Below are 26,579 nucleotides of genomic sequence, written 5' to 3'. Positions count from 1 at the left end.
ACACACCGTGTTTGGTGCTCCAGTTCATGCTTGGGTTGGCATACCTCATTCAGGGCAGGGCAAGGTGCCCTATCTCAGACGGAAGTATCTCATTACTCAGGAAATGAAACATGTCTGCACCCAAGACTTGGCAAATCCCATGAAATATACAAGAAGAAGGGGTTTTATTTTTCTCAGAAGAAAGGCAGAAAGGTCAGGGAGGTTGGGTAGAAAATATGTGCACAGGAATATTCATTCTTGAAGTTTTAAAAATATGTATGTAAAATTCCACCAGAATGCATGAGTTTTTCACTCATGCATCATTTCTCCTTCCAAAATATGAGGCCACGCTTTATCTCAAGGAGTGTTTTCTAGGAAATTAAAATAAGGCTTTGGTTTCTGAATGTTCATTAAGAGATTGAAAATCTATTTTTTTTTAAGCCAGTCAGCATCTATTTCTTGAGCATGGCAGACAAGGGGCTAATATTATGAGAGAGATCAGAAGTAAAGTGTAGGTATCAAATGTTTTAGTCATTTGACAGGATAATTATAGGAGGCTGGGAGGATTCCAAGAAGGGACATATAACTCCAGATTCTTGGAGGCACTCCCCATCAAAGTGGTTCTAAAATAAGTGTCATCTACCCTGAGATCTGAAAAAAGGCTTTGTATTACTTCACCAAGGAGGGGTAAGAGTGGATGCTGAGAGCTAATTTCACGTATAAGCCAGGATTTGAGAAGAACATGACAAATTGTGGGACTGTTGTATAAAATCTATTTCTTGTGGGTACTGAGCTTTATATTACTTTGTCCCTATTCTCTTGCTAATGTTTATGCATTAATCTGCCATTTTCATTCTAGAATGTACGTGTGTTAATGATAGGGTCTTCATGTATTTCGTATCCACCTTCATCAGTCAACATTCCATACCCACCTCAGTGCTTGTTCTCCGATAAATAAATCATCTAGAAAATACTTAAAGTTCAAAAAATAAACTTCTTTTAGAATAGGCCTTGACTCAAAGTCAATTTGATTTCTTAAAATGAAAATTTCCACTTATGAGAAGAAATCCAAATTATTACAACTGCAAACATGTAACTGGGGATGAGGTCACATCAAAGAGAAAAGCTCCACGTGAACTCAAAGCAAACACGCACTAAGGATTCTCTGATCTGGACCTGGGTTTCTGAATGATCCATGTCCCCTTTTTATTGTGCTTAGGTCCTGTTATATCTAATTAGAGAGGAAGCTCTGCATGTCCTGACACACATCTTATCTTGGTGTCTGAATTGTCATTAATAAAAACTTTAAAGGAGAAGTGCTCCTTATATAAACCTCATTCAATCACTCACTCACTCAACACATATGTACCATCATCTACTAGGTCAGGATGGTACTGACAGGTACCGGTATTTGCTTATGCAGGTTGTTAGCATATTGGAACACCGTGATGTCTCTTGGAAAACAGTTTCTTAGTCAATCACCCCAGCCCATACTTAAAAGCTCTAACCCAGACTCCCTGGTGGCCCTGCCTCTTCTTCTTCTAGGACCCCTATAATCATCTTGCAATCCAGTCAAAACCTGGCACAGATAAGGGGGCATCCACAACCCCTCCACAGGTCTTTGGTTGTGGTCTAGGCTTGTTGGTCAGTGACACTGCCATACTGGCAGTTCAACAGTATGACTGTCATCTCTGCCTACAGGCCACAGTCCCGTCAGGTCTGCAGACTTAAGGCCATAACACAGAACATTTGTTACTTGTCTGATAAGAGGTAAGGAACAAAAACGTAGAGTAAGCTTTTAAAAACAATTTATCTCACTCCTGGGCATATATGCAGAAAAAACTGTAATTCAAAAGATACACACACTGCTATGTTCATAGCAGCACTATTCACAATAGACAAGATGTGGGAACGGCCTCAATGCCCATCAACAGATGAACGGAGAAAGAAGAGGTACATATACATTGTGGAAAATTACTCAGCAATCAAAAGAACGAAATAATGCCATTTGCAGCAACATGGATGGACCTAGAGATTATCATTCTAATTGAAGTATGTCAGAAAAAAGAAAGACAATTACCAGATATCACTTATATGTGGAATCCAAAGTATGTCACAAGTGGACCTACCTATAAAGCAGAAACAGACTCACAGATGATAGAGAAGCAACTTGTGGTTGCCAAGGTGGGAGAGGGATGGACTGGGAGTTTGGGGGCACAAACCCCGAAAGGTCCTCCTGTACAGCTGCTGTTTGGTCGCTCAGCCATGCCCAACTCTCTGAAGCCCCATGGACTGTAGCCCGCCAGGCTTTACTGTCCATGGCACTTCTCAGGCAAGAATACTGGAGTGGGGTGCCATTTGCTTCTCCTGGGGATCTTCTCAACCCAGGGATTGAACCTAGGTCTCTTGCTTGGCAGGTGGATTCTTTACCACTGCGCCACCAGGGAGCCCTACTATATAGCACAGGGAACTATTAATATATCTAATCTCCTGGGATGAACCATGATGGAAAAGAATATTTTTAAAAAGAATGTCTATATTGTAAACCGGAGTCACTGCTATATAGCAGTGATTGGCACAACACTATAAATCAGCAACAATAAAATCGTAAAGAAGGAGGAACACTTGCAGTAATTCGACAGACTAGTTTTACATATGTTAAACCTAATAATAATAAAATTGAGTTTGTATTTTGTCTGCTTTCTTTTATTCTACTTTTCTGGATTCATTCTTATTTTATAAAAGCATCAAATCTATAGCAGGTTTGAAATAAAAACCATGCGTTCTGAAATACACAGAGTACTTTGAGAAGCAAGTATTCTGCAATACCAATACTACAGTGAACAATGCATGTAGAGAATATGAATGAAACACAGAAACACACAACCCAAGCATGCTATTAGCCTAAGAGCAGACTTCTGCTGCCTTCTAACACTCTTCCCAAGCCATGCAAGGGAGACCAGAGAGAGACATGTGCACGCTGAATCTCCTCACTAGTTCAGGAGACATTTGGGCCTTCTGCCTCTCAGCTGTTCTGTTTCAAATGTAATCAAGCAGTGCTTCCGCTAAACAGTTTTGGTGAAGGTATTCAACTGCGCTTACCACGACCACATTCTTCTCCTAGTCTTAACACTTTATATGTTTAAAAACATGTATACAACTTAGGCGAGAGATGCATGTAAGCGACAGAGTACCTCCTATCATCTAAATAAGGACGTAGCAGAACCAAAATACCCACCCCAAGGGGATTAGCTTGGGATGTTTTCTGCAAAAATGTATAGTCTTCACCGTTAAGCAGCATATGACCCAGAAACAATGACAATAAAAATGTAAGATGAAACATATTCTGCCTTATCCTTTAATATCTCATCAGCATATTACACTTAGTTCTAAGTCATTTTTTCTAGATAGTCATCAGTGATTTTGTTGGAAAGATTTAAATGCAATGTTAACAGAGCATTATATCAAGCTTGTCAAAATATTTTCACAAAAATTATAACAGCTTTTTTTTAAAAAAGCTCAATTGGGAGGTGGTCTCATAGGTAGTATACAAATCCTCAGCTAGTTAAGGATGAAATATTTAGAGGGACGTGGTCTAGTGGTGTGAGGAAATTGAGAAAAACCTTGGAAGAAATAGGGCTTACAGTAGGAGAATGTTGATATTAGGTGATGGATGTGTTAAAGATACTTATAACTTATTCTTACACTATTTTCTCTGCATGTGTGTGTGGTTTTTAAAATTCTAAAATAAGGGTAAAAAATATATAAAATATATTTAGGCATATTTTTTCAACAAATTTTGTTTTCCTCATTAAACCAGCAGCAAGGAACTAGTATCACAAATAAATGATAAACTAAAATGTATAAGTACAATATTTAGAACTGCTAATTTTTATAAATTTTAGTTTTAATATAAGGTGATTGGTAACCTCATGTATAGAATTATGTGAAACATACAAGAGTAAGATATGAATTTTCTGAAAGTGGAGTAAAAATGTAAAGTGTTTCAGTTTTCTTTATTTCTTTATGAAAAGGTGTTTAGGGAAAACTTCAAAATCCAACCAAAAAAAGGAAATCTTTTCCAATAATTGTACAGCAAAGAAAAGGGGACCTTGAAATAAAATTTAAATATAATGAAAATTTTAATGATTTACTATTTATGTATTCTACTGATAAGTAGCTCACGAATATCTAAAACTTGTAGTAAATTTACCAGTTTACAGTATCTTGGAAATATACTCAATATAGCAATTTTGATGCCCCAAATAGGACAGCTACCATTTCCCAAAACACCTTACCCCACCGACTTTATTCGAGTATTTATGCTGAGCCAAGCTGTGAAAAAAATTGACTTTTTTTTCTCTTTCAGATTTTTTTTTCAGAATTTTATTTTTATTGTATTTTATTTTTTTTTTTTACTTTAAAATATTGTATTGGGTTTGCCATACATCAACATGAATCTGCCATGGGTATACATGTGTTCCCCATCCTGAACCCCCCTTCCACCTCCTTCCCCGTACCATCCCTCTGGGTCATCCCAGTGCACCAGCCCCAAGCATCCTGTATCATCCATCGAACCTGGACTGGTGTTACATATTTCAGATTTTAAAAAGTGATTATATCTTGTGTCATTTGTCTATTGCTTGGATTGCATATTATGGAAAAGTTGTGCTTCATGTGAAAGAATTCTGCCCTCCTTTGACATAGTGAAGATTTTTTCCCAAATTAAAGAAAAAAATAGTATGTTGATAGAGAGAGTGTTTCTGCCCATTTATTTTTCTTAAACATTGGCATCAGCAGCATTTGTCTGCAAGTGAGCTCTAGCAGATGAAAGAGTAGAAAAGGAATCATACAGGAAAACTCAGAAACAGATGTGAATGTTTAATCTGGCTGCTGGTTTTTCTCATGTCCACTTATGCCAACATATGTTCTGCTCATAAAATCCCCCTTAGTTATTATAAGAAATTACCCATGGCAGGTTCTCATAGATGCTTTGTACTTTGAGAGTCTGAGGAAAGATTCTTAGCATATGAGCAAACCATACCCAGCTCTAGCTCTGATGCAAGATTCTCTGGGTTACTGAATACTCTGGGCTCCAGTAAGACTTACATCGATGATCACAGGAAGTCAAACACACTTAGACACCCTTGAAAAGAAAACTCTGGAGTGAAAAATATTTGCACACACCTTATTGTGAATCAGGTCCTAACAGCACAGTTTTAACTATCAATTACACATCCATCCAAATGGAGTGCTGTAGAGACCACTGAGTTTGTGTTGAATGAAAAGTAGGTGTCATCTGCGATCTCATTTATCATAATATATCTCAAAGATAGCAAGACAGGTACTTCACAACCTCATAGCGCTGAAACATGAATCAACAAAATTCCTACTTAGCAATAGTTTTAGTAAGTTGGGAATTCTGAAAACTGGGAGTTTCACCAAAGCTAGTATCTTAACTCTTAAGATACCTACACACTGCCAAGCAGCAAAAAGGAAAACTGCTTTGCACCATATTCTAACAAAACCCCAAAGAGGGGAAAGCAGCAAGAAGACCATATAACAGACCTAATTGCCATAGCAGACCACCTCCTAACTAGCTGTTACAAAATCTTTGGAAGTGCAATGACCATGTGAGCCATATTAATGTGAAAGGATATAAATCAGTGGAGCCTGCAGGACACACCATGCATTATGCCCACTCATTAAAATTAAATTACGGAAAATATGGAAAAGGTATCAGAAAGCTACACTGTTTCTTCCCCTTGCAGAATCTGAACTGCCAAGACTGAGGCTAATAGACATCCATGATTTACTTTTGTTAGTTCATCAACTTGTGAAGCAATTGTTATATCATCTCTCATTTCTACTTTCTCTACAGGCTTCTTGGATAACCACTGTTATCTGTAACCCATCTCAATCCCATTTCCTCTTCTACAAGGATCTGCTGTGATGTACATGAGGCATAATGATGATTCCCCAATACACGCTATCATCTGGAATCATCAGTGTTAAGAGGAATACATAGCTTTCATTAACTCCTTTATAATTCTAAAAAATGCAAAGGAATCCCATAAAATTACACAATATTACTCTGTAGATTGAAACGCATAACAGTCTAGAGGTGGGGACTTGCCTATATTTAAAACTCTGCATTCTTATGCTGGTGCATTGCCCTTTTCACTGTTGACTGTGTTTACCACTAAAATGAACATTTGTAGTGCCTTTTTTCCTTCAGCTTAAAAATTTATAAGCTGTATGGGCTTCCTGGGCTTCCCTGGTGGCTCAGACAGTTAAGAATCTGCCTGTAATACAGGAGACCCAGGTTCAACCCAGGGTCAGGAAAATTCTCTGGAGAAAGAAATGGCAACCCACTCCAGTATTCTTGCTGGAAAATCCCATGGACAGAGGAGCTTGGCAGGCTACAGTCCAAGGGGTCACAGAGAGTCGGACATGACCGAGCAACTAACGCATACACATACATGGGTTTCCTAGGCGGCACAGGGGTAAAGAATTCACCTGTCAATGCAGCAAACACAAGAGACATGGGTTCAGACCGAAGTCGGGAAGATCCCCTGGAGAAAGAAACGGCAACCCACTCCAGAATTCTTTCCTGGAGAATCCCATGGTTAGAGTAAGCTAGCAGGCTACAGTCCATGGGGTCACGAAGAGTCGGACATGACTGAGCATGCGTGCTTGCTTATACACCCACGCGCACACACAGACACAGCTGTCCCACTTAATCCACAATGTGTTTTTCAGACTGCATTTTAAAGATGAAAAGGCAAATGAAGATAAACAGTTTACAAATATGTAAAGAAAGACAGTGGAGTCGCTCAGTCATGTCCAGCCCTTTGCGACCCCATAGACTGTAGCCCACCAGGCTCCTCCGTCCATGGGATTTTCCAGGCAAGAGTACTGGAGTGGGGTGCCATTGCCTTCTCCAGGGGATCTTCCTGACCCAGGGATCCAACCCGGGTCTCCTGCATTGTAGGCAGATGCTTTACCGTCTGAGCCACCAGGGAAATCTTACAAATACATGAGCAGAATGTAAATATTACACTAAAATATTTAGAGAAGAAATAGAATCATCTTCAATGCAAGTTATAAAAACCAGCTATGAGAAAACATTGTAGTGACTGCACAGAGGAGAAAATGTCAAAGTAAAATATTGACATGAAGGTAAAATGGAAACAAATTATAAGATTTATTTTTGCTTTACTTTTGGAGAGTATGTGAGCATGGACAATATGCGAAAATACATCTGAAAGCACCTGAATTTTAAATAATCATCATTTTCTCTCCTTTTTAAAAGGACATGCTGGTTCAGTTCAGTTCAGTCACTCAGTCATATCCGACTCTTTGCGACCCCATGAATCGCAGCACGCCAGGCCTCCCTGTCCATCACCAACTCCTGGAGTTCACCCAGACTTACGTCCATCGAGTCAGTGATGCCATCCAGCCATCTCATCCTCTGTTGTCCCCTTCTCCTCCTGCCACCAATCCTTCCCAGCATCAGAGTCTTTTTCCAATGAGTCAACTCTTTGCATGAGGTGGCCAAAGTATTGGAGTTTCAGCTTTAGCATCATTCCTTCCAAAGAAACCCCAGGGCTGATCTCCTTCAGAATGGACTGGTTGGATCTCCTTGCAGTCCAAGGGACTCTCAAGAGTCTTCTCCAACACCACAGTTCAAAAGCATCAATTCTTCGGCACTCAGCCTTCTTCACAGTCCAACTCTCACATCCATACATGACCACTGGAAAAACCATAGCCTTGACTAGACGAACCTTTGTTGGCAAAGTAATGTCTCTGCTTTTGAATATGCTATCTAGGTTGGTCATAACTTTCCTTCCAAGGAGTAAGCGTCTTTTAATTTCATGGCGGCAGTCATCATCTGCAGTGATTTTGGAGCCCCCCCAAAATAAAGTCTGACACTGTTTCCACTGTTTCTCCATCTATTTCCCATGAAGTGATGGGACCAGATGTCATGATCTTCATTTTCTGAATATTGAGCTTTAAGCCAACTTTTTCACTCTCCTCTTTCACTTTTATCAAGAGGCTTTTTAGTTCCTCTTCACTTTCTGCCATAAGGGTGGTGTCATCTGCATATCTGAGGTTTTTGATATTTCTCCCCGCAATCTTGATTCCAGCTTGTGTTTCTTTGATGTACTCTGCATAGAAGTTAAATAAACAGGGTGACAATATACAGCCTTGACAAACTCCTTTTCCTATTTGGAACCAGTCTGTTGTTCCATGTCCAGTTCTAACTGTTGCTTTCTGACCTGCATACAGATTTCTCAAGAGGCAAGTCAGGTGGTCTGGTATTCCCATCTCTTTCAGAATTTCCCACAGTTTGTTGTGATCCACACAGTCAAAGGCTTTGGCATAGTCAATAAAGCAGAAATAGATGCTTTTCTGGAACTCTCTTGCTTTTTCCATGATCCAGCAGATGTTGGCAATTTGATCTCTGGTTCCTCTGCCTTTTCTAAAACCAGCTTGAACATCAGGAAGTTCACGGTTCACATATTGCTGAAGCCTGGCTTGGAGAATTTTGAGCATTACTTTACTAGCGTGTGAGATGACTGCAATTGTGCGGCAGTTTGAGCATTCTTTGGCATTGCCTTTCTTTGGGATTGGAATGAAAACTGACCTTTTCCAGTTCTGTGGCCACTGCCAAATGCTAATCAAATTTCAACTCTTCTAGTTGTCCAGCCCTGAAGGAAAATAAATGATCTCCAACTACAAAGATGGTTCTTAAAAAATAAAAGGAGGCATTTTCTGAAGAAGTATTCTAACATTCAGAGCAAATTATCCAAAAGGAGCTTAATCATGTATGACTTCAGACCCTTAATTGAAAGAATTTTAAGTGATCAAAAATTTATTAGGCAGGCCCATTTATATGTACTAGAGTATAGTAAATATATTTTAATCCACTGATTTCTACTTTTCACCAGACTTAACTGTTTATCTTCTCCAAGAGAAAAAACTTGTATGGGATTGTTCAATAAAAAAAATCTAAAAGCCCACCATGAGGGAAAAATGAAGACTGACTCAGACATGGACTCTGGCTTTATAGAACTAGACCAAAAATAGAAATGCCATAGACACTTAAGATAGGACTATAATAGAAAGGGGGTATGACAAATTATTAAGTATGACATGTCATTAAAGGCATTAATATTTTAACTGGCTTCCATTAAGTAATCACATAGTTTCCCATCACTTATGAGATGAAAAGTCACAGATAGATGATGAATAGTAGATAAATTGACAGATAGATATTATTTTATTGTCAACTGCAACTTAGAAAAAATATTAATTGAAGACAAAATTAAGTTGAGTTTTAAAAATGCAGTGATGATATCACAATGACCTGATGTTATCATTCTAAAAGAGGGTTTCTCAACCTCAACCTTATTGGTATTTTAGACCGAACAATTCGTTATTGTGTGTGTGAGTGGGGAGTTAAGGTAATGTTTCATAAAGGATGTTTAGCGGCTTCCTTGGCCTATATCTACTCTTTAGATACTATATCAACCCCTTACTACAGGTGTGACTTCCAAAAATATTTCTAGAAATTGCAGTTGAGAACCATTGCTCTAAATCATCTTTTAGATATTAGCCTAGCTGCTACCTTCTCCAGGACAGCATCCCAGAGGGAGCATACTGTGTTCCTCTATGTGCTGCTGGATGCACCTCTAGATAACTGTTAACTACATGTGACAATTACCTATTCACTTATCTGCACCTCCCGATAGATTTTAAGTTTCCTTTCACCTGGGACTGTGTTTTATTCACCATTGGTTCTCCACATACAAAGCAGTCTATGGAAATATATTGAGTGAATTGATGAAGGAAGGAAGAAGCTAAGTAGGTAAAGCAGTCGACCTGGAGGGGAGGAGCCCCATCCTGTACTAAGAACCCCAGCAGATCCTGGCAAGACCCCTGCCCTGAGCTGTGACAACTTGAAACATCTTCAGACATCCAGACATCACGAAGTGGTCCCTGTGGGCAAAAAGTTGTCTCTGGCTGAGAATCAGTCTAAAAGACTGTACAGAGAAGTGGTAAATAGTTAATAAAGTTCAGTTTTTATATAAAAGGAAAAAATATAGTATGCAGTGCTTTCATTATCTTACTGAATCAAAAAAACAAACAAACAAACAAACGGATGTGGTAATGGTTGTATGACTTTCATCAGGATACATTTTTGAGATTTAATTTCTTCACTGATAACACCTGAACAATGGTTACTCCACACAGAGTTCTTTCACTCAACAAATGCTTACTATTCCATGCTATCTGATGGACAGAACCTGTGCAATGGTGGTGGCAGGAACCATTATGGTCTTTTCCCCCGTAAATTTTATAGTCTGGGTGGCAGAAGGACTGTATCCAATTATCTCCTATATAAGATTTAAATTATAAATTGTGAATATAGTGTCTATGAGGCTGAACATGGTTCTATGTGAACATATACAAAGACTCGAGTGTCATTAAGATTTCCTGAAGAGCTAGCCCATGAACTGTGGCTTGGGAGAAATGTGAATGCGGACTATAAAACAGGGCAGGAAGAGAAGAGGCGGTGAGGAGAATAAATGAGACAATATGTGCTCAAAATACAGATCATGAGGCTGACCTGATGCTCTGTAGGAAATCAATGAATGAAAACAACAGATGATGAATAATCAGCACCATTAGTGACAAAATGAACAGATAGGAACAGAACATTAAGCAAAGTGATGTCTGATTTAATACTTCTCTCACAACTAAGAAATATTCACAATTCATCTTACCGAATTTTAAGCTAATTAAGAGGGCCATATTATGTAAGAATAGCAGGGTTAAAAAATTTTTAAAAGTTCCTTTCTGACTACAGAATGTTGGTGCCTTTAACACTCTGACCACTTGGTTATACACTTTTCTGTTGTGTTGTATATGATGGTAAAGTTCCTCAGGCGGGGAGAAACAAGGATTAGCACATAGTCCGGGTGATAAAGCCCTACTATTCCACTCTGCTAACAATCCCTATGAGAACTCCAGCCACCAGTTAAACAAATCATTTGGCTGGGAACAGAGCGTTTACCATATGCACGAGTTACTAATTTCCTGGACATTATCAGCCATTAGCTGGTTTCCTGTGTCCCAGCGAAGGCTGAGGTGAGCCTCAATTGCCAAGACTGCACAGTACAGACATTAATCCATGGACCATTTCCTCCATCTAAGATGCAATAAAACTCTCTATCTGTGGTTCTTTTGTCAAATACATATTAGAAAGGACCAGAAAATTCAAGTGGAGGGAAATGTGTAAAAAAGGAAAGCTAGTGGTATACTAGTATAATTACGCTTGGAAACTATTAACATTTTGGGAACTTAGAGCAGTATGGAATCACCAAAAAGCTCCCAGACAGCATTTAGGGATTCCTTTAGAACTCAGTGTTTCTTAAGACTAAATATGCTTCAAAAATACCATTCTATCCATCCTTGGATCAGGAAGATCCCCTGGAGAAGGAAATGGTGACCCACTAAAGTATTCTTACCTGGAGAATCCCATGGACAGAGGAGCCTGGTGGGCTACAGTCCATAGGGTCACAAGAGTCAGACATGACTGACTAATAGTTTCACTTTCATTTTTCACTTTAGAACTGAGTGTGTTTTTCATAAGATTAAATATACTTCAAAAAATACCATTTTATCATTAGTAGATAGATTACAGGTTTGCTCTTACCTATCAAACCACTATTCTACAAAACTATGCCTACCAAGAATATTCTTGCCTATTTGATATTCAAATTTTTCATACTTAGAATTATTGTTATAATAGGTCTTGCTCTGCATGTTGGATTTTTTTAAAGCTACATTTCTAGAAAGAAATTAATACATAGAGCTTGATTAATTTCTGAAGTCAGGTCAATTTGCATTCAACAACGATTAATTTTGCCAAAGTGTGCTACTTTTTAAATTAATTAATTAATTAACTTATTGGCTGCCCTGGGTCTCCATTGCTACACACAGGATTTCTCTAGCTGCTGCAAGCAGGGACTATACTCTAGTTGTGGTGTGCAGGCTTCTCATTGCAGTGGCTTGTCTTGTTGCAAAGCACAGGCTCTAGAGCATGGGCTCGGTAGTTGCGGTGCATGATTTAGCTATGTCTTGGCATGTGGAATCTTCAAAGACAAGGACTGAAAGCATGGGCATTGGCAGGCAGACTCTTAACCACTGAACCACCAGGGAAGTAAGTCCCTTTTACTTGTTTTAATCACAGCAGATTCGATCATTAAATAATATTTTGTTTATATTTCTTTTATTACTAGTAATATTTATTATTACTTTTAAGATTATTGGCCATGTGCATTTCATCTGTGATTTGTCTGCTTCTGTCTTTTATTAAATTTGAATTCACAGATATTTATTAAATGAGGTAATAACTATGTATATTAAGAAGATCAGCTTTGCGCTTCAACTAGACAGTGTTTCTGTGGCTTCATTCAGTAGGGTGAATATACAATTTTTTTGATCTTACCTCCAAAAATCAGTAATCATCAATCCATTGTCTTCTGATTTTTAACCCCATAGTAAATAAATTAAAAAAGCTAAATTTTGTTTCCTTCTTAGTTAACCACGTTTCCCCCCCTGCATGGGTGTTTGTACATATTTTAAATAATCCCGAAATATCTGTAGCTATTCTGTCTTTCCATTTTGCTTAGAATTTGGTCAGTTTTTTCAGTCTCCATAAAGGATGTATCAGTTCTGGAAAGATGGCTTTAGTTGACATGTTGGGTTATTGCTTCTGTTTCAACATAGTTCTCTTTCTGGAAGATGTGCTGATAATTACGTTGATTTCTACTCTCTAGCCTCCATGTACATCATGGTTCAGTTCAGTCGCTCAGTCATGTCCAACTCTCGCAAGCCCATAGACTGCAGCACACCAGACTTCCTGTCCATCACCAACTCCTGGAGCTTGCTCAAACTCATGTCTATAGAGTCAGTGATGCCATCTGGCCATCTCGTCCTCTGTCGTCCCCTTCTCCTGTCTTCAATCTCTCCCAGCATCAGGGTCTTTTCTAATGAGTTGGTTCTTCGCATCATATTCCCCCGCATTTTTTGAAAAAAATTGACAAATTTGTTTTTCTGTGTATTGAGAGAACTTAAGTCAGATCTTCAAGACATATATTTTATTTTCTACGGTGTCAGTTTTGTCCCTGCTACCACCAATATTGAATCCAGTTTTGTTAACACACTATCTTTATTTGCAATATTTCTTTAGTTCACTCAGTTCATTTTTTTCCTTGACTTAAAATTTCTGGGTTTTTTTCTATTGAATTTGGACTCAAACTTGTTCTATTTCCATAGATTTTTTGTTCCTTTCACAGCACATTTTGTATCTTCTAGAGAAGTTGATCACAAATATGGTTAAACTTCAGTATGACTGGAGAATCTTTTTAAAAAATACATATTCTCAGATTCTGCTTCTAGACACTCTTTATTGAAAACATTAAAAGAATGAAAAAAGCAGGGACCATCACTATAGCAGCGTTGATATTTGACAACATGCTACGTATAATGTGGGCTTGTTTGTGTTTGAATATAATGTTTTCTTCCAAAAGCTAAGCAAGGAGAGAACCAAGGAAAACTAGACTTAGTTGTGTAAATTAATTAATAAGGTAGTGGGGTGTTAAGAATCTTAATTCTGCTCCAAGGTATAAATAGAGACTTGTATTCTTGTACATTTCTTGGAATTCATTTTCTGTTAATCTTGGTTTTTTGAAGTTACTCATTGATTATTTTTTCTGGTAGCTTGCATATTTCATAGGGAAATGTGGAGTATCTACTTCAGGAATTACAAAACTAGGGCTGGTTAGATATTTTGAATGACTTCTACATCACTAAATCATTATTTGTTTTCCCTTGGAGTTTAGAATACATACTTTTGTGCATTTTATTCAACACTAAAGTATTCTCCAACAGGAATACTCTTACTTTGCTTGATATTGTATCTTTAAAAATTGGTGTAATTACTTACACAAATTACCAGTTTCTTCTAAAGCCCTATCCATATGAATATAAATGTGAATGTTAGTACCCCTATAATATGCCATTATTCTCATGGAATATGAATTATATTTTGAACATTAATGATTTCAGAAGGTCTTTCACTTCTCCTGCAATTCACCTTTGAATTAGAAAATATCTACATGTAAAATTAATTTGACACTGGGCTTATCAAGCAGTTATCTTTAATTATCTTAAACAAAAATAACAGGGAAGATAGTTTATATTTGATATAGAGATATTATTACCAAATGGACCTTAAAGCCTAAAGTCTTTCATCAGTATAGGGGGAAAAAAAAGAGTAAAAGTTACTCATCAGAATAAGAAAATGAGCCCTCAGTATCACTTCACCTAAAAGTTTATTCCTTTTATTGAAAGGCATAAAATTGCTTAAGTCACTTTTTCAGGGATGCTAAAAATAATAATAATAATTTCAATAGAGAAAGATAGGGAAACAAAGTTTGTATTTGCTTTGAATTTCACCACTTTCCTGAAGTTGGACATTGCCTTTTTGTTTGGAATGCTTCTTAGACATGGAGAATGTTCAAATATGGTTTGGCCCGGAGACCCTTAGTTTGATTAATTCAATAGTGGATAAAATGTGTGTCCTGTAGGTGGGAAGGAAGGGAGCCCATCTCTGTATGAGGCTAGCTCATTCAGAGCACTCCAATTTCTACCTCCCCTGTGTAATGCATTTGTGAATAGCTTCCATAAATGTTGAATTGATATAAATCATATTGTAATAAATATAGGATGCAGAGAAAATCAGAGATGGCAGAAGCCTATCATTTAATTTTATTATTAACTTTAAGCTCCATTTTCAAGCAACAGCTAAACTGGCTGTGAAGCTGTCAAACATTTTTATATTTGTTGAGTAATTGCATAGAAAAATGATGATAATTAAACAACTTTAAAAAATAGACATTTTATAGATTATATGTGTGCATATATGTATGCATATTCAATTGTATATTAAACTCCCTTAAAGCTTTTAAAATGTAAGTGCTATTGATATTCATTTTCAATTCCTTGATGCATGTGTTCTTAAGAAATAAAGATGTCCATCTTATCCAATTACAACCATCACCTCCAGTCCATAGGTAGAATGATTACCTCGAACCATTTTTGGCAGACTCAGTAATTACATCCTCTCAGGTAACTGGTTGGGAAATGAATTAAATATCCCTGGGTAAAAGCTAGTTTAAGATCACAACATTTTATCAGAGTTGAAAATTATTTCAATAATAAACATTGCAGGAAAAAACAAAAAAACTGCCAATCAAGATTACTCTAGCCGCAAAGTTGTTCTTTAGAAAAAAAAGAAAAATAAAGATTCCACACAAAATAAAGCTTAGGGAGTTCATCACTACTAGACTTGTCATAGGGGTTCTTCAAGCGGAAATGAAAGGCTGCTAATTAGTAACACAAAAACATTTGAAAATATACAATGCACTAGTAAATGTAAGCATGCAGTCAAACTTAGAATTCCCTAATTCTATAAAATAGTGGTGTGTTAACCATTTAACTCTAGACTCAAAGTTAAAGAAGATATTAAAAACCTTTGTTTTTTATATCTTAAAAAAATTGTTAATTACTACACCGTATAAAAAGAGGTAAATTGTGACATAAAAAATATAAAAGGGAGAAAATAATTTTTGTGTGCAATTGAAAATTACATTGTCATCAGGATAAAATAGACTATTATAAGATACTTTATGTAAGCTTCATGGGAGCCACAAAGCAAAACCTATATTAGATACATAAAAGGTAAAGAGAAGGGAATCAAAACACATCACTACAGGTAATCAATTCATGAGGAAAGGCAGCTAGAAGAAAGGAACAAGGGCACTACAAAATAGCTAGAAAAATTAATGATAGGACGTCCTTACCTATCAATAATTACTATAAATGTAAATGAAAAAACACTCTGTAATCAAAAGGCATAGACTGACTGGATGGATTAAAAGACCTACCTAACTGCTGCCTACAAGAGATTCACTTCAATTTTAAGGACACACATACTCTCAAAGTGAAGGGTTAGAAAAATATATTTGATACAAGTGGAAATCAAAAGAGAATAGGAATACCTATACTTATGCCAAACAATGTAAACTTTAAGTCAAAAACAGTAACAAGAGACAAAGAAAGTCATTATATAATGACAAAGTGGGGTCATTCATCAAGAATATATAGCAATCAAAAATATAAAAACACCAACATTATATTAAACAATCCTAATTTCTGAAGTGAGAAACAGATACAATAAAATAATAGTAAGGTACTTCATTATTCCACTTTCAACAACAAATAGATCATCCAGACAGAAAATCAATAAGGAAACATTGGACTTAAACTATATCTTAGTCCAAATGAACCTTAGAGACAAACGTAGACCATTCCATCTCACAGTAGCAGAATATGCATTCTTCTTGAGCACAGAAGAAACATTCTTTAGGATAGGTCAGATAAATAAATATAAGAAAATTTAAGAAAACTGAAATCATAACAAGTATATTTTTTCAACTACAGTGTTATGAAGCTAGAAGTCAATAACAGAAGGAAAACAAAGAAAATAAAAAACGTGGAAATTAAACGACCTACTCCTGAAAAACCAATTTGTCAAAGAAGAAATCAAAAGTAGAATTTAAAAAAAACACATGTTGAAAAAGAAAAAAATAGAAACACAACATGCCAAAAACTCACTGGATGCAAAAAAAGTAGTTCTAAGAGAAGTTTATAGCAATAGTAACAAAAATACAACACCCTTTCATGACAAACTCTAAACAAATTGAGTATAGAAGAAACATACTTCAACATTATAAATGTCACACATGACGAGCCCACTGCTAACATCATATTCAATGGTAAAGGTTCAAAGTTCTTCCTTTAAGATCAGGAATAAGACACAGGCGGGCATGCTCACCACTCGTCTTCTTCTTCAACATAGTGCTGGAAGTCTTAGCCAGAGCAATTAGGCAGGAAAAGAAAAGGCATTCAAATGGTATGGAAAAAGTAAACCTGTCTTTGTTTACAGATGATATGATCTTATATTACAGAAATCCCTAGACTCCATTAAAAAGCTGTTTGAATGAATAAATGACTTCAGTAAAGTTTCAGGATACTAAATCAATATATAGAAATCAGTTGTTTTGTTATACACTAACAACAAAATATCTGAAAAAGAAATAAGGAAAATAATTCCATTCACATTAGCATCAAAAATAATGTAACAGGTAGGAATAAATAAAATGTATTCATTGACTTTCCCATCTAGTCACAGGAAGCAACATTTTCCCTATCATCACCTTCTGACATGAGATCCTTTGAGAAAATTCTTTGGTTGGTGGGTTACTAGTAGGCCCCAGCAATGTAGTGATCCCTGGACACCAAATAGCCTGCTGACTCTCTATTCCTAGAAATGGCAAAAGCAAAGCAATATAAGCAGATTAAAAGCAATATTAATACTGCTATAGATCACAAGAGTCTGGATGAAGAAGCCTGCTTATGTGTCTCTGCATTCAGAAGAGGAGCTTTGGTAGACAACCTCATGGGGCTAGTGGCTGAACTTTTAAAAAAATCTAGAACATTGTGTGCAATAGGTCCCTCATTCATTCACTAAATTTCTCCTTGTGGAATATAACTGTTAGGACTCCACAGAGGTGATAAGTTTTTAAAAATTAATTATATGGGGACTTCCCTGGCAGTCCAGTGGTTAAGATCCTGATCTGCTGATGGGGACCTGAGTTCTAGCCCTGGTTGGTGAACTAAGATCCCACATCCTATTCAGTGTGGCCAAAACAATAATAATAATTGTAGGTATATACATATTTGAAGTTACAGAATTTATTTCCTTTATGCACTGACTTTTAAAATTTTCACTTCTGATCTCAAAATAAATTATTTTCCCCTCAAAACCAAGACTAAGTTCACTGATTTATAAAAAAGAATTCCTTTCCTCTGGTACCAACCTGGTTCTCCACAATGGTTGACATGGCATTTTTATATTATCCTAATGGTTGACATAGTATTTTTTACATTATTCCTGATGATCTGAGATCCTCCTGGACACTTGGTATCCGTGGTGATCACCTAACTCTGATTTATTCTAGATATCCCACAATGGGGTGAACCACCTTTGGTAACTGGTACAGCGGTCATAGTTGTAGACCTGATATAACTTTATTTAAAGGCACTGAGGAGGGGGTGACTTCTTCCCTGGAAGAAAGAGCTGTGTTCTGTTTCCTCATGATTGTAATTGACATGTGGGAAATAAGAAAGACAGCTGCTAAGCTGAAGACGACCAAAACTTGGCTGGTGGTAATTACTGACTGCAGAGTATATAGAGCCATTCTGGAGCTTCAAAATTTATGTCAGGAAAAACTCAGTTTCTAAAGCTGTGCAGCCCTCCAGAGAGGCCTCCATGAAACCCTGGGAAATAGAGGGCAAGAGAAACCTTGGATGGCAGGCATGCATGATGTGACTGGCTAACCAAGGAAACGCCTAGCTGACAACACAAGAATTCCACTCCTGCCCAGCTCAATTCTATATGTATTAGCGATCAGTGATTCCTGTTTTCCAAACTCTCCGTTCCAAAGTGGTAGTTTCCCTTAGATCCATGTTTCCTGTTTTTTTTTTTTTTTTCTGTCTTCCTGTTTTTCTGTCATTCTGTACTGTGGAAACACAGATAACTTCATTATTATTATTATTTATTTTTGGCTGTGATGAGTCTTAGTTGTTACACAGGGGATCTTCAATCTTCATTGTGGTGTACAGGCTCTTTAGTTGTGGCATGGGGGATCTAGTTCCCTGACCAGGGATCGAACCCAGAAGCACATTGGAAGCACAGAATCTTCGTCACTGGACCCCCAGGGAAGTCCTGATCATTTGCTTTCTTTTTTTTTTTTTTTTAGTTTTTTTTTTTTAATTTAATTTTATTTTTAAACTTTACATAACTGTATTAGTTTTGCCAAACATCAAAATGAATCTGCCATAGGTATACATGTGTTCCCCATCCTGAGCCGTCCTCCCTCCTCCCTCCCCATACCATCCCTCTGGGTCGTCCCAGTGCACCAGCCCCAAGCATCCAGTATGGTGCGTTGAACCTGGACTGGCAACTCATTTCATACATGATATTTTACATGTTTCAATGCCATTCTCCCAAATCTTCCCACCCTCTCCCTCTCCCACAGAGTCCATAAGACTGTTCTATACATCAGTGTCTCTTTTGCTGTCTCGTACACAGGGTTATTGTTACCATCTTTCTAAATTCCATATATATGCATTAGTATACTGTATTGGTGTTTTTCTTTCTGGCTTACTTCACTCTGTATAATAGGCTCCAGTTTCATCCACCTCATTAGAACTGATTCAAATGTATTCTTTTTAATGGCTGAATAATACTCCATTGTGTATATGTACCACAGCTTTCTTATCCATTCATCTGCTGATGGACATCTAGGTTGCTTCCATGTCCTGGCTATTATAAACAGTGCTGCGATGAACATTGGGGTACACGTGTCTCTTTCCCTTCTGGTTTCCTCAGTGTGTATGCCCAGCAGTGGGATTGCTGGATCATAAGGCAGTTCTATTTCCAGTTTTTTGAGGAATCTCCACACTGTTCTCCATAGTGGCTGTACTAGTTTGCATTCCCACCAACAGTGGAAGAGGGTTCCCTTTTCTCCACACCCTCTCCAGCATTTATTACTTGTAGACTTTTGGATCACAACCATTCTGACTGGTGTGAAATGGTACCTCATAGTGGTTTTGATTTGCATTTCTCTGATAATGAGTGACGTTGAGCATCTTTTCATGTGTTTGTTAGCCATCTGTGTGTCTTCTTTGCAGAAATGTTAATTTGGTTCTTTGGCCCATTTTTTGATTGGGTCATTTATTTGTCTGGAGTTGAGCTGTAGGAGTTGCTTGTATAGTCTCGAGATTAGTTGTTTGTCAGTTGCTTCATTTGCTATTATCTTCTCCCATTCTGAAGGCTGTCTTTTCACCTTGCTAATAGTTTCCTTTGATGTGCAGAAGCTTTTAAGGTTAATTAGGTCCCATTTGTTTATTTTTGCTTTTATTTCCAATATTCTGGGAGGTGGGTCATAGAGGATCCTGCTGTGATGTATGTCAGAGAGTGTTTTGCCTATGTTCTCCTCTAGGAGTTTTATAGTTTCTGGTCTTATGTTGAGATCTTTAATCCATTTTGAGTTTATTTTTGTGTATGGTGTTAGAAAGTGTTCTAGTTTCATTCTTTTACAAGTGGTTGACCAGATTTCCCAGCACCACTTGTTAAAGAGATTGTCTTTGATCCATTGTATATTCTTGCCTCCTTTGTCAAAGATAAGGTGTCCATATGTGCGTGGATTTATCTCTGGGCTTTCTATTTTGTTCCATTGATCTATATTTCTGTCTTTGTGCCAGTACCATACTGTCTTGATAACTGTGGCTTTGTAGTAGAGCCTGAAGTCAGGTAGGTTGATTCCTCCAGTTCCATTCTTTCTCAAGATAGCTTTGGCTATTCGAGGTTTTTTGTATTTCCATACAAATTGTGAAATTATTTGTTCTAGCTCTGTGAAGAATACTGTTGGTAGCTTGATAGGGATTGCATTGAATCTATAGATTGCTTTGGGTAGTATACTCATTTTCACTATATTGATTCTTCCAATCCATGAACATGGTATATTTCTCCATCTATTAGTGTCCTCTTTGATTTTTTTCACCAGTGTTTTATAGTTTTCTATATATAGGTCTTTAGTTTCTTTAGGTAGATATATTCCTAAGTATTTTATTCTTTCCGTTGCAATGGTGAGTGGAATTGTTTCCTTAATTTCTCTTTCTGTTTTCTCATTATTAGTGTATAGGAATGCAAGGGATTTCTGGGTGTTGATTTTATATCCTGCAACTTTACTATAGTCATTGATTAGTTCTAGTAATTTTCTGGTGGAGTCTTTAGGGTTTTCTATGTAGAGGATCATGTCATCTGCAAATAGTGAGAGCTTTACTTCTTCTTTTCCAATTTGGATTCATTTTATTTCTTTTTCTGCTCTGATTGCTGTGGCCAAAACTTCCAAAACTATGTTGAATAGTAATGGTGAAAGTGGGCACCCTTGTGTTGTTCCTGACTTTAGAGGAAATGCTTTCAATTTTTCACCATTGAGGATAATGTTTGCTATGGGTTTGTCATATATAGCTTTTATTATGTTGAGGTATGTTCCTTCTATTCCTGTTTTCTGGAGAGTTTTTATCATAAATGGATGTTGAATTTTGTCAAAGGCTTTCTCTGCATCTATTGAGATAATCATATGGTTTTTATTTTTCAATTTGTTAATGTGGTGTATTACATTGATTGATTTGTGGATATTGAAGAATCCTTGCATCCCTGGGATAAAGCCCACTTGGTCATGGTGTATGATCTTTTTAATGTGTTGCTGGATTCTGATTGCTAGAATTTTGTTAAGGATTTTTGCATCTATGTTCATCAGTGATATTGGCCTATAGTTTTCTTTTTTTGTGGGATCTTTGTCAGGTTTTGGTATTAGGGTGATGGTGGCCTTATAGAATGAGTTTGGAAGTTTACCATCCTCTGCAATTTTCTGGAAGAGTTTGAGCAGGATAGGTGTTAGCTCTTCTCTAAATTTTTGGTAGAATTCAGCTGTGAAGCCATCTGGACCTGGGCTTTTGTTTGCTGGAAGATTTTTGATTACAGTTTCAACTTCCGTGCTTGTGATGGGTCTGTTAAGATTTTCTATTTCTTCCTGGTCGAGTTTTGGAAAGTTGTACTTTTCTAAGAATTTGTCCATTTCTTCCACGTTGTCCATTTTATTGGCATATAATTGTTGATAGTAGTCTCTTATGATCCTTTGTATTTCTGTGTTGTCTCTTGTGATCTCTCCATTTTCATTTCTAATTTTATTGATTTGATTTTTCTCCCTTTGTTTCTTGATGAGTCCGGCTAATGGTTTGTCAATTTTATTTATCCTTTCAAAAAACCAGCTTTTGGTTTTGTTGATTTTTGCTATGATCATTTGCTTTTAAAAGCTATGAGTTGCTAAGCAGCTGCTGCTGCTAAGTCGCTTCAGTGATGTCCGACTCTGTGTGACCCCATAGACGGCAGCCCACCAGGCTCCTCTGTCCCTGGGATTCTCCAGGCTCATTTTGATATTTGGCAAAACTAATACAATTATGTAAAGTTTAAAAATAAAATAAAATTAAAAAAAAAGAACACTGGAGTGGGTTGCCACTTCCTTCTCCAATGCATGAAAGTGAAGTCGCTCAGTCATGTCCGACTCGTAGCAACCGCATGGACTGCAGCCTACCAGGCTCCTCTGTCCATGGGATTTTCCAGGCAAGAGTACTGGAGTGGGGCGCCATTGCCTTCTCTGGCTAAGCAGCTGAGTCTGGGCCTTCTGGAGATGATGATGTCCCCGCATGTGATTACAGGGTGAGGCTTTGAGGTGGGCTCCCTTCAGGAAAGAATGAATGCATGCTGTTCAAATAGCCAGGGAGATAAGCAATTCTTGCTTTTCCCCACTACAGGTCAACAAGCTAAAATATTCATCATTCAAGAATCTCTTGCAGCTAAAGGAGAAACCATATGACTCAGTTTTGGCCATTGAGATGTAAACACAAGTTCCTGAGCTAGGAGTCTGGAAAAGCTTTTCAAATTTCAGAATCAGTCTTAAGATCCTTCAACCTTTTACCCTTTTCATATTCCTGGCTTAAATGTGGGTACAATAAGCAGCATTTTAGAAAAGAAAATACAAATGTATTGATGAACACCATATATGAAGAATCGCAGAGCAGCCTTAACCTTGATGGCACTCAAAACATTCATTGCCTTTCTACAACTTTCTTGTTAATGAGTAAAACAAACAAGGTAAACTGTGGTTAGTTTGTTTGTTTTTTCTTTTCTTCAGCTGTTTTCCTTTTATGGTTGAGACATATTAATGACTTTCTCCTAAATACCCTAAAATTTGCAAGAACAGCAACAGTCAATAGTTTTAACCCAGAGCTGTAGCTATCCCAAGAGATAAACTACATGATGAAAATTCAGAATAAGAAAGTTTTATTAAATCTTGATTTTCCAACACCTACCACAGTGCCTGCCACTTAGCAAGCAATTAAAACATTTGTTGATTGATCCTATTGATTGTATTTCTCAGGAAACTTTTTAAATAAAGTAACACTTGAAGCACGCATCATGATTTATGGAAAGTTCAGTAACAAATTTAAATTTAATGCATAACAATATTGAATAATTAACATTCATTGAATTTTAATATAATCTAAGTGCTATGCTAAATTATTTGTTATCTTTTTAGTTAATTTTCACAGCAGTTCTATAAACCAAAGTATTATTATTGGAGAATTTCAGAAATATTTAAATAACTTAGCCAAGGTCACACAGCCAGGTGGTACAGGAGCCAAGATTCAAAGCCAAGTTTATCTCCCTCCAAACCTATGCTCTTAACTGCTGTGTATTAATAAAATATTTTAAATGTGTTCTCCTAAAAGAAACATATCCTTTGATCCCTAAAAACCCTTTTTGGCAGAACAGCAAGTACGCAGAAAATGATAGTCTGTGTTAATGGTTATACATTATTAATCAATTACCACTTACTGAAGGATTTATTGTTTAATTCCTGTTTGTTGACAAATCAGCTGAATTTTTCATGTGCACACACTGGAGTTAGATATATAAAGCGATTCACTAGAAACATTCCATGTTTGCTCCAGGTTGCTATTGGGAACCTAGGTTATTTGTGGCATTTTGCTTGAAAATCCTGGAGTCATTAAATTCTGAGTCCACAACTTGCATAGTAGGATATTGATAAGAATAAGGATGCAGGCAGCAATTCACTAGGTACTTGAATGGCAAAACATATAGTGCAAGTTTTCCACACCCTGCAGACTGCAGGTTTATATGATAATAAATTACAGTTATCACCAGGACAAAGAAAAAAAAGGCCATGAAATCCAATAGCTCAGTGAGAAATCTGCTAATACAGGTGGTCAAGCTTGTTCCATTTCATTGTCAAAGGGAGGCTATTTATTTGCTTCTGGGTAGTTCGATTACAGAGTCATTTGCTGCTGAAAGTTTTCCAGTAGGCAGACGTGGACCTATAGCTCTAGGCTTTAGATTCAAAATCAGTGAGGAAAAGAGAATAAGAAGCTCCTCACAGACAGCATAATTGATAAGGCAGAGATCTTTAAGCAACTCCAGAAATGAAATAAGTGCCTTTAAGCATCCCAGTTGGAATCTCCTTACTGTGTACAGGGGGCATGGGCAAGGGTCAATATGCTGACTATAATTATTCATTTTTAGAAGCTCTTTAAAATATTTTCCCTTTGATAGTTTCCTGTCCAGATGAGATGTCAGTGATCGGTGTGTGTATATAAAAGAGAGAGAGATTCCTTGTATACCAAATGCTCAGAAACAAAAGGAAAATATTCACAATGAATTCTCAGTGGTTATAAAATCAAAGACAACTTTCTTTTCCTCTTGTGCAAGATACAAGTGGTTTTTATCCAACAAATAACTGTCTCTTTCTGAGAGACATTTGAACAGTGGAGATTATACAGACTGTAATCATTATTTCCAAACTGCCACAATCTAGCAATTTGCAAACTGGCAGTGTATCCAGAGAACAGATCAAAGATAAATGCCAATAACAAGGGTTTTACTTAAGCATGTGCATCACCATTTTCTTGTCAATAGGTTTGAAATTCAATTTCTCTTTTGCATGTCCCTAATAACTATATTTTATATCACGTTTGCTGGGTATAAGAAGCCGCTACTAAAGTTGCCAAATAACTTGATTCTTTTGTCAGGTAACCTTTAAACCAACACATGTATGTAATTCCCTTATTAATTACAAGGATTAACTTCATCAATCTTAGTTCATGACCAAATTCAAAACTTCCAGTCACAGTCATGAGGAGAAATGCATTACACAACTGAAAGGTTTCAAATTCTAATTTATCCCACCTTGAAAACAATTAATGTGTCATTAAGGGCAATGAGTCCACCAAAGTAATCTCTATGGGCAGTGACCCACAAGGAAAGGTTAACAAATATGGGAGGTATCAGCTTGCTCGAAATTGAAGAAAACCAAATAGCCTATCTCTAGTTTTCAGGTGTTGAAACTGGAAAATGTCATCAAAGAATTTTAGCAATGATAATAAAATCCTAATGACCAAAAAATTGACAACTTAGTGTAACTCAGCTCTCTCTGGGAAAAGTTAAGAGTAAGTATTAATATATACATAAATATGACATAAATGCCTAGATCAGTATTTCAAGACCTACTGACTTTCCACCTAACTTTTGAGAAGCCAGAGATCTACACATTCACTGATAGGAATCAGAAAACTAAAGTTACATATGAGTAACCCCAAAATGACCATTATTTTAAAACAAATAGGTACTGAGCATTCCTATGTTATAACTGATATTTAAAGCATTTCTATTTGGAAATAATCCTAGATTTACAGGAAGATCGTATAGAGAGGTCCCCTGGGGCTCCACTCCATCTCCCCAAAGGTTATATGTTAATTTTAGTATAATATCAACACCAGGAAGTTGCCATTGAGTGAACAATATGTGTGTATAGCTCTATATCATTTTATATGTGTAGATTCTTGTAATTACCACTGCAATATCAGGATAAGAAATTATTATAAATGATTTTATTTATTTTCTTGAATATAAAAATGCATTTAATTTCAGGTAGAAAGTTCCATACTATTACTGGCTTTACAAAACAATAACAGTGTACTGAAAATTATTAATATATGGGAGACTGTTACCTAGGAAAACTCTATTTATAAAGGCCAAAGTGAAATCCTAGTAATACAGACAACATACGCTTGGGTTAAACTTGTTTCCCTGAACAGATCAGACCATCCCCTCATTCAGGGATCATCTATCCCCAGCATGACAATGAGCAATTTTTCAACACATAGTTTATCAAAGACATCTTACTGAGAACTGTACTCTTCCAAAACTGTTTATAGGTGAGAGCCCCAGATTATACATGCATGCACATACACCTCTCCTATCTGGGGTAAAACAGAACATTTCACAAGTGCCCTTGAATCACCAATAAAGTAACCATAATAAAAGAGAACATTAATATATAATCACAAACAGTCGATGAAATAAACCAGCCAGATTCTTCCAAGCCAAGTCTATGATGAGGTTTCTTATTCCTCCCTAACAAACATAATCCAAATGGTCACAAACTCCAATTTCAATTCATCTCGGAATGGAAAAACATACGATCACAAAAGAAAAAAGTAATAAAGCAGAACTGAAACACCGTTCCTACCTTGGCCATCTGTGCCTGCACACCATTTGCCTTGAGAGACGCTACCGCTTTCTGTGCAGCTGCTGGGCTGTCGAAATCTACAAAACCATACCCTGTGAAAACACAAAGCCCCGGGTTAGCGCTCGCAAGCAGCTCTGTGTCACTGATGCAATGGGTGTTTGTGGTCACACTCGCACTCATGACCCAGGTTGAACCATAGACCTCAATCTATGGCCCTTAGCATGT

At 37.0% G+C, this 26,579-nt stretch overlaps 1 protein-coding gene across 9 annotated transcripts in view; it reads right to left on the bottom strand.

The window, feature by feature from the left end:
* RBMS3 (RNA binding motif single stranded interacting protein 3) overlaps positions 1–26,579 on the bottom strand; it is an 814,140-nt gene that overhangs the window by 443,955 nt on the left and 343,606 nt on the right. For all 9 annotated transcript variants that reach the window (XM_055557071.1, XM_055557072.1, XM_055557069.1 and 6 more), the window contains exon 4: positions 26,355–26,446. In XM_055557071.1, coding sequence (XP_055413046.1) covers positions 26,355–26,446 — 92 coding nt within the window. The remainder of the gene's footprint in view (positions 1–26,354; positions 26,447–26,579) is intronic.

The sequence above is a fragment of the Bubalus kerabau genome, chromosome 20 (assembly GCF_029407905.1).
Source record: "Bubalus kerabau isolate K-KA32 ecotype Philippines breed swamp buffalo chromosome 20, PCC_UOA_SB_1v2, whole genome shotgun sequence".
Lineage (NCBI taxonomy): Eukaryota > Metazoa > Chordata > Mammalia > Artiodactyla > Bovidae > Bubalus > Bubalus kerabau.
The sequence above is the reverse complement of the archived record's forward strand: the minus strand, read 5'-3'. Positions and strand labels throughout refer to the sequence as shown.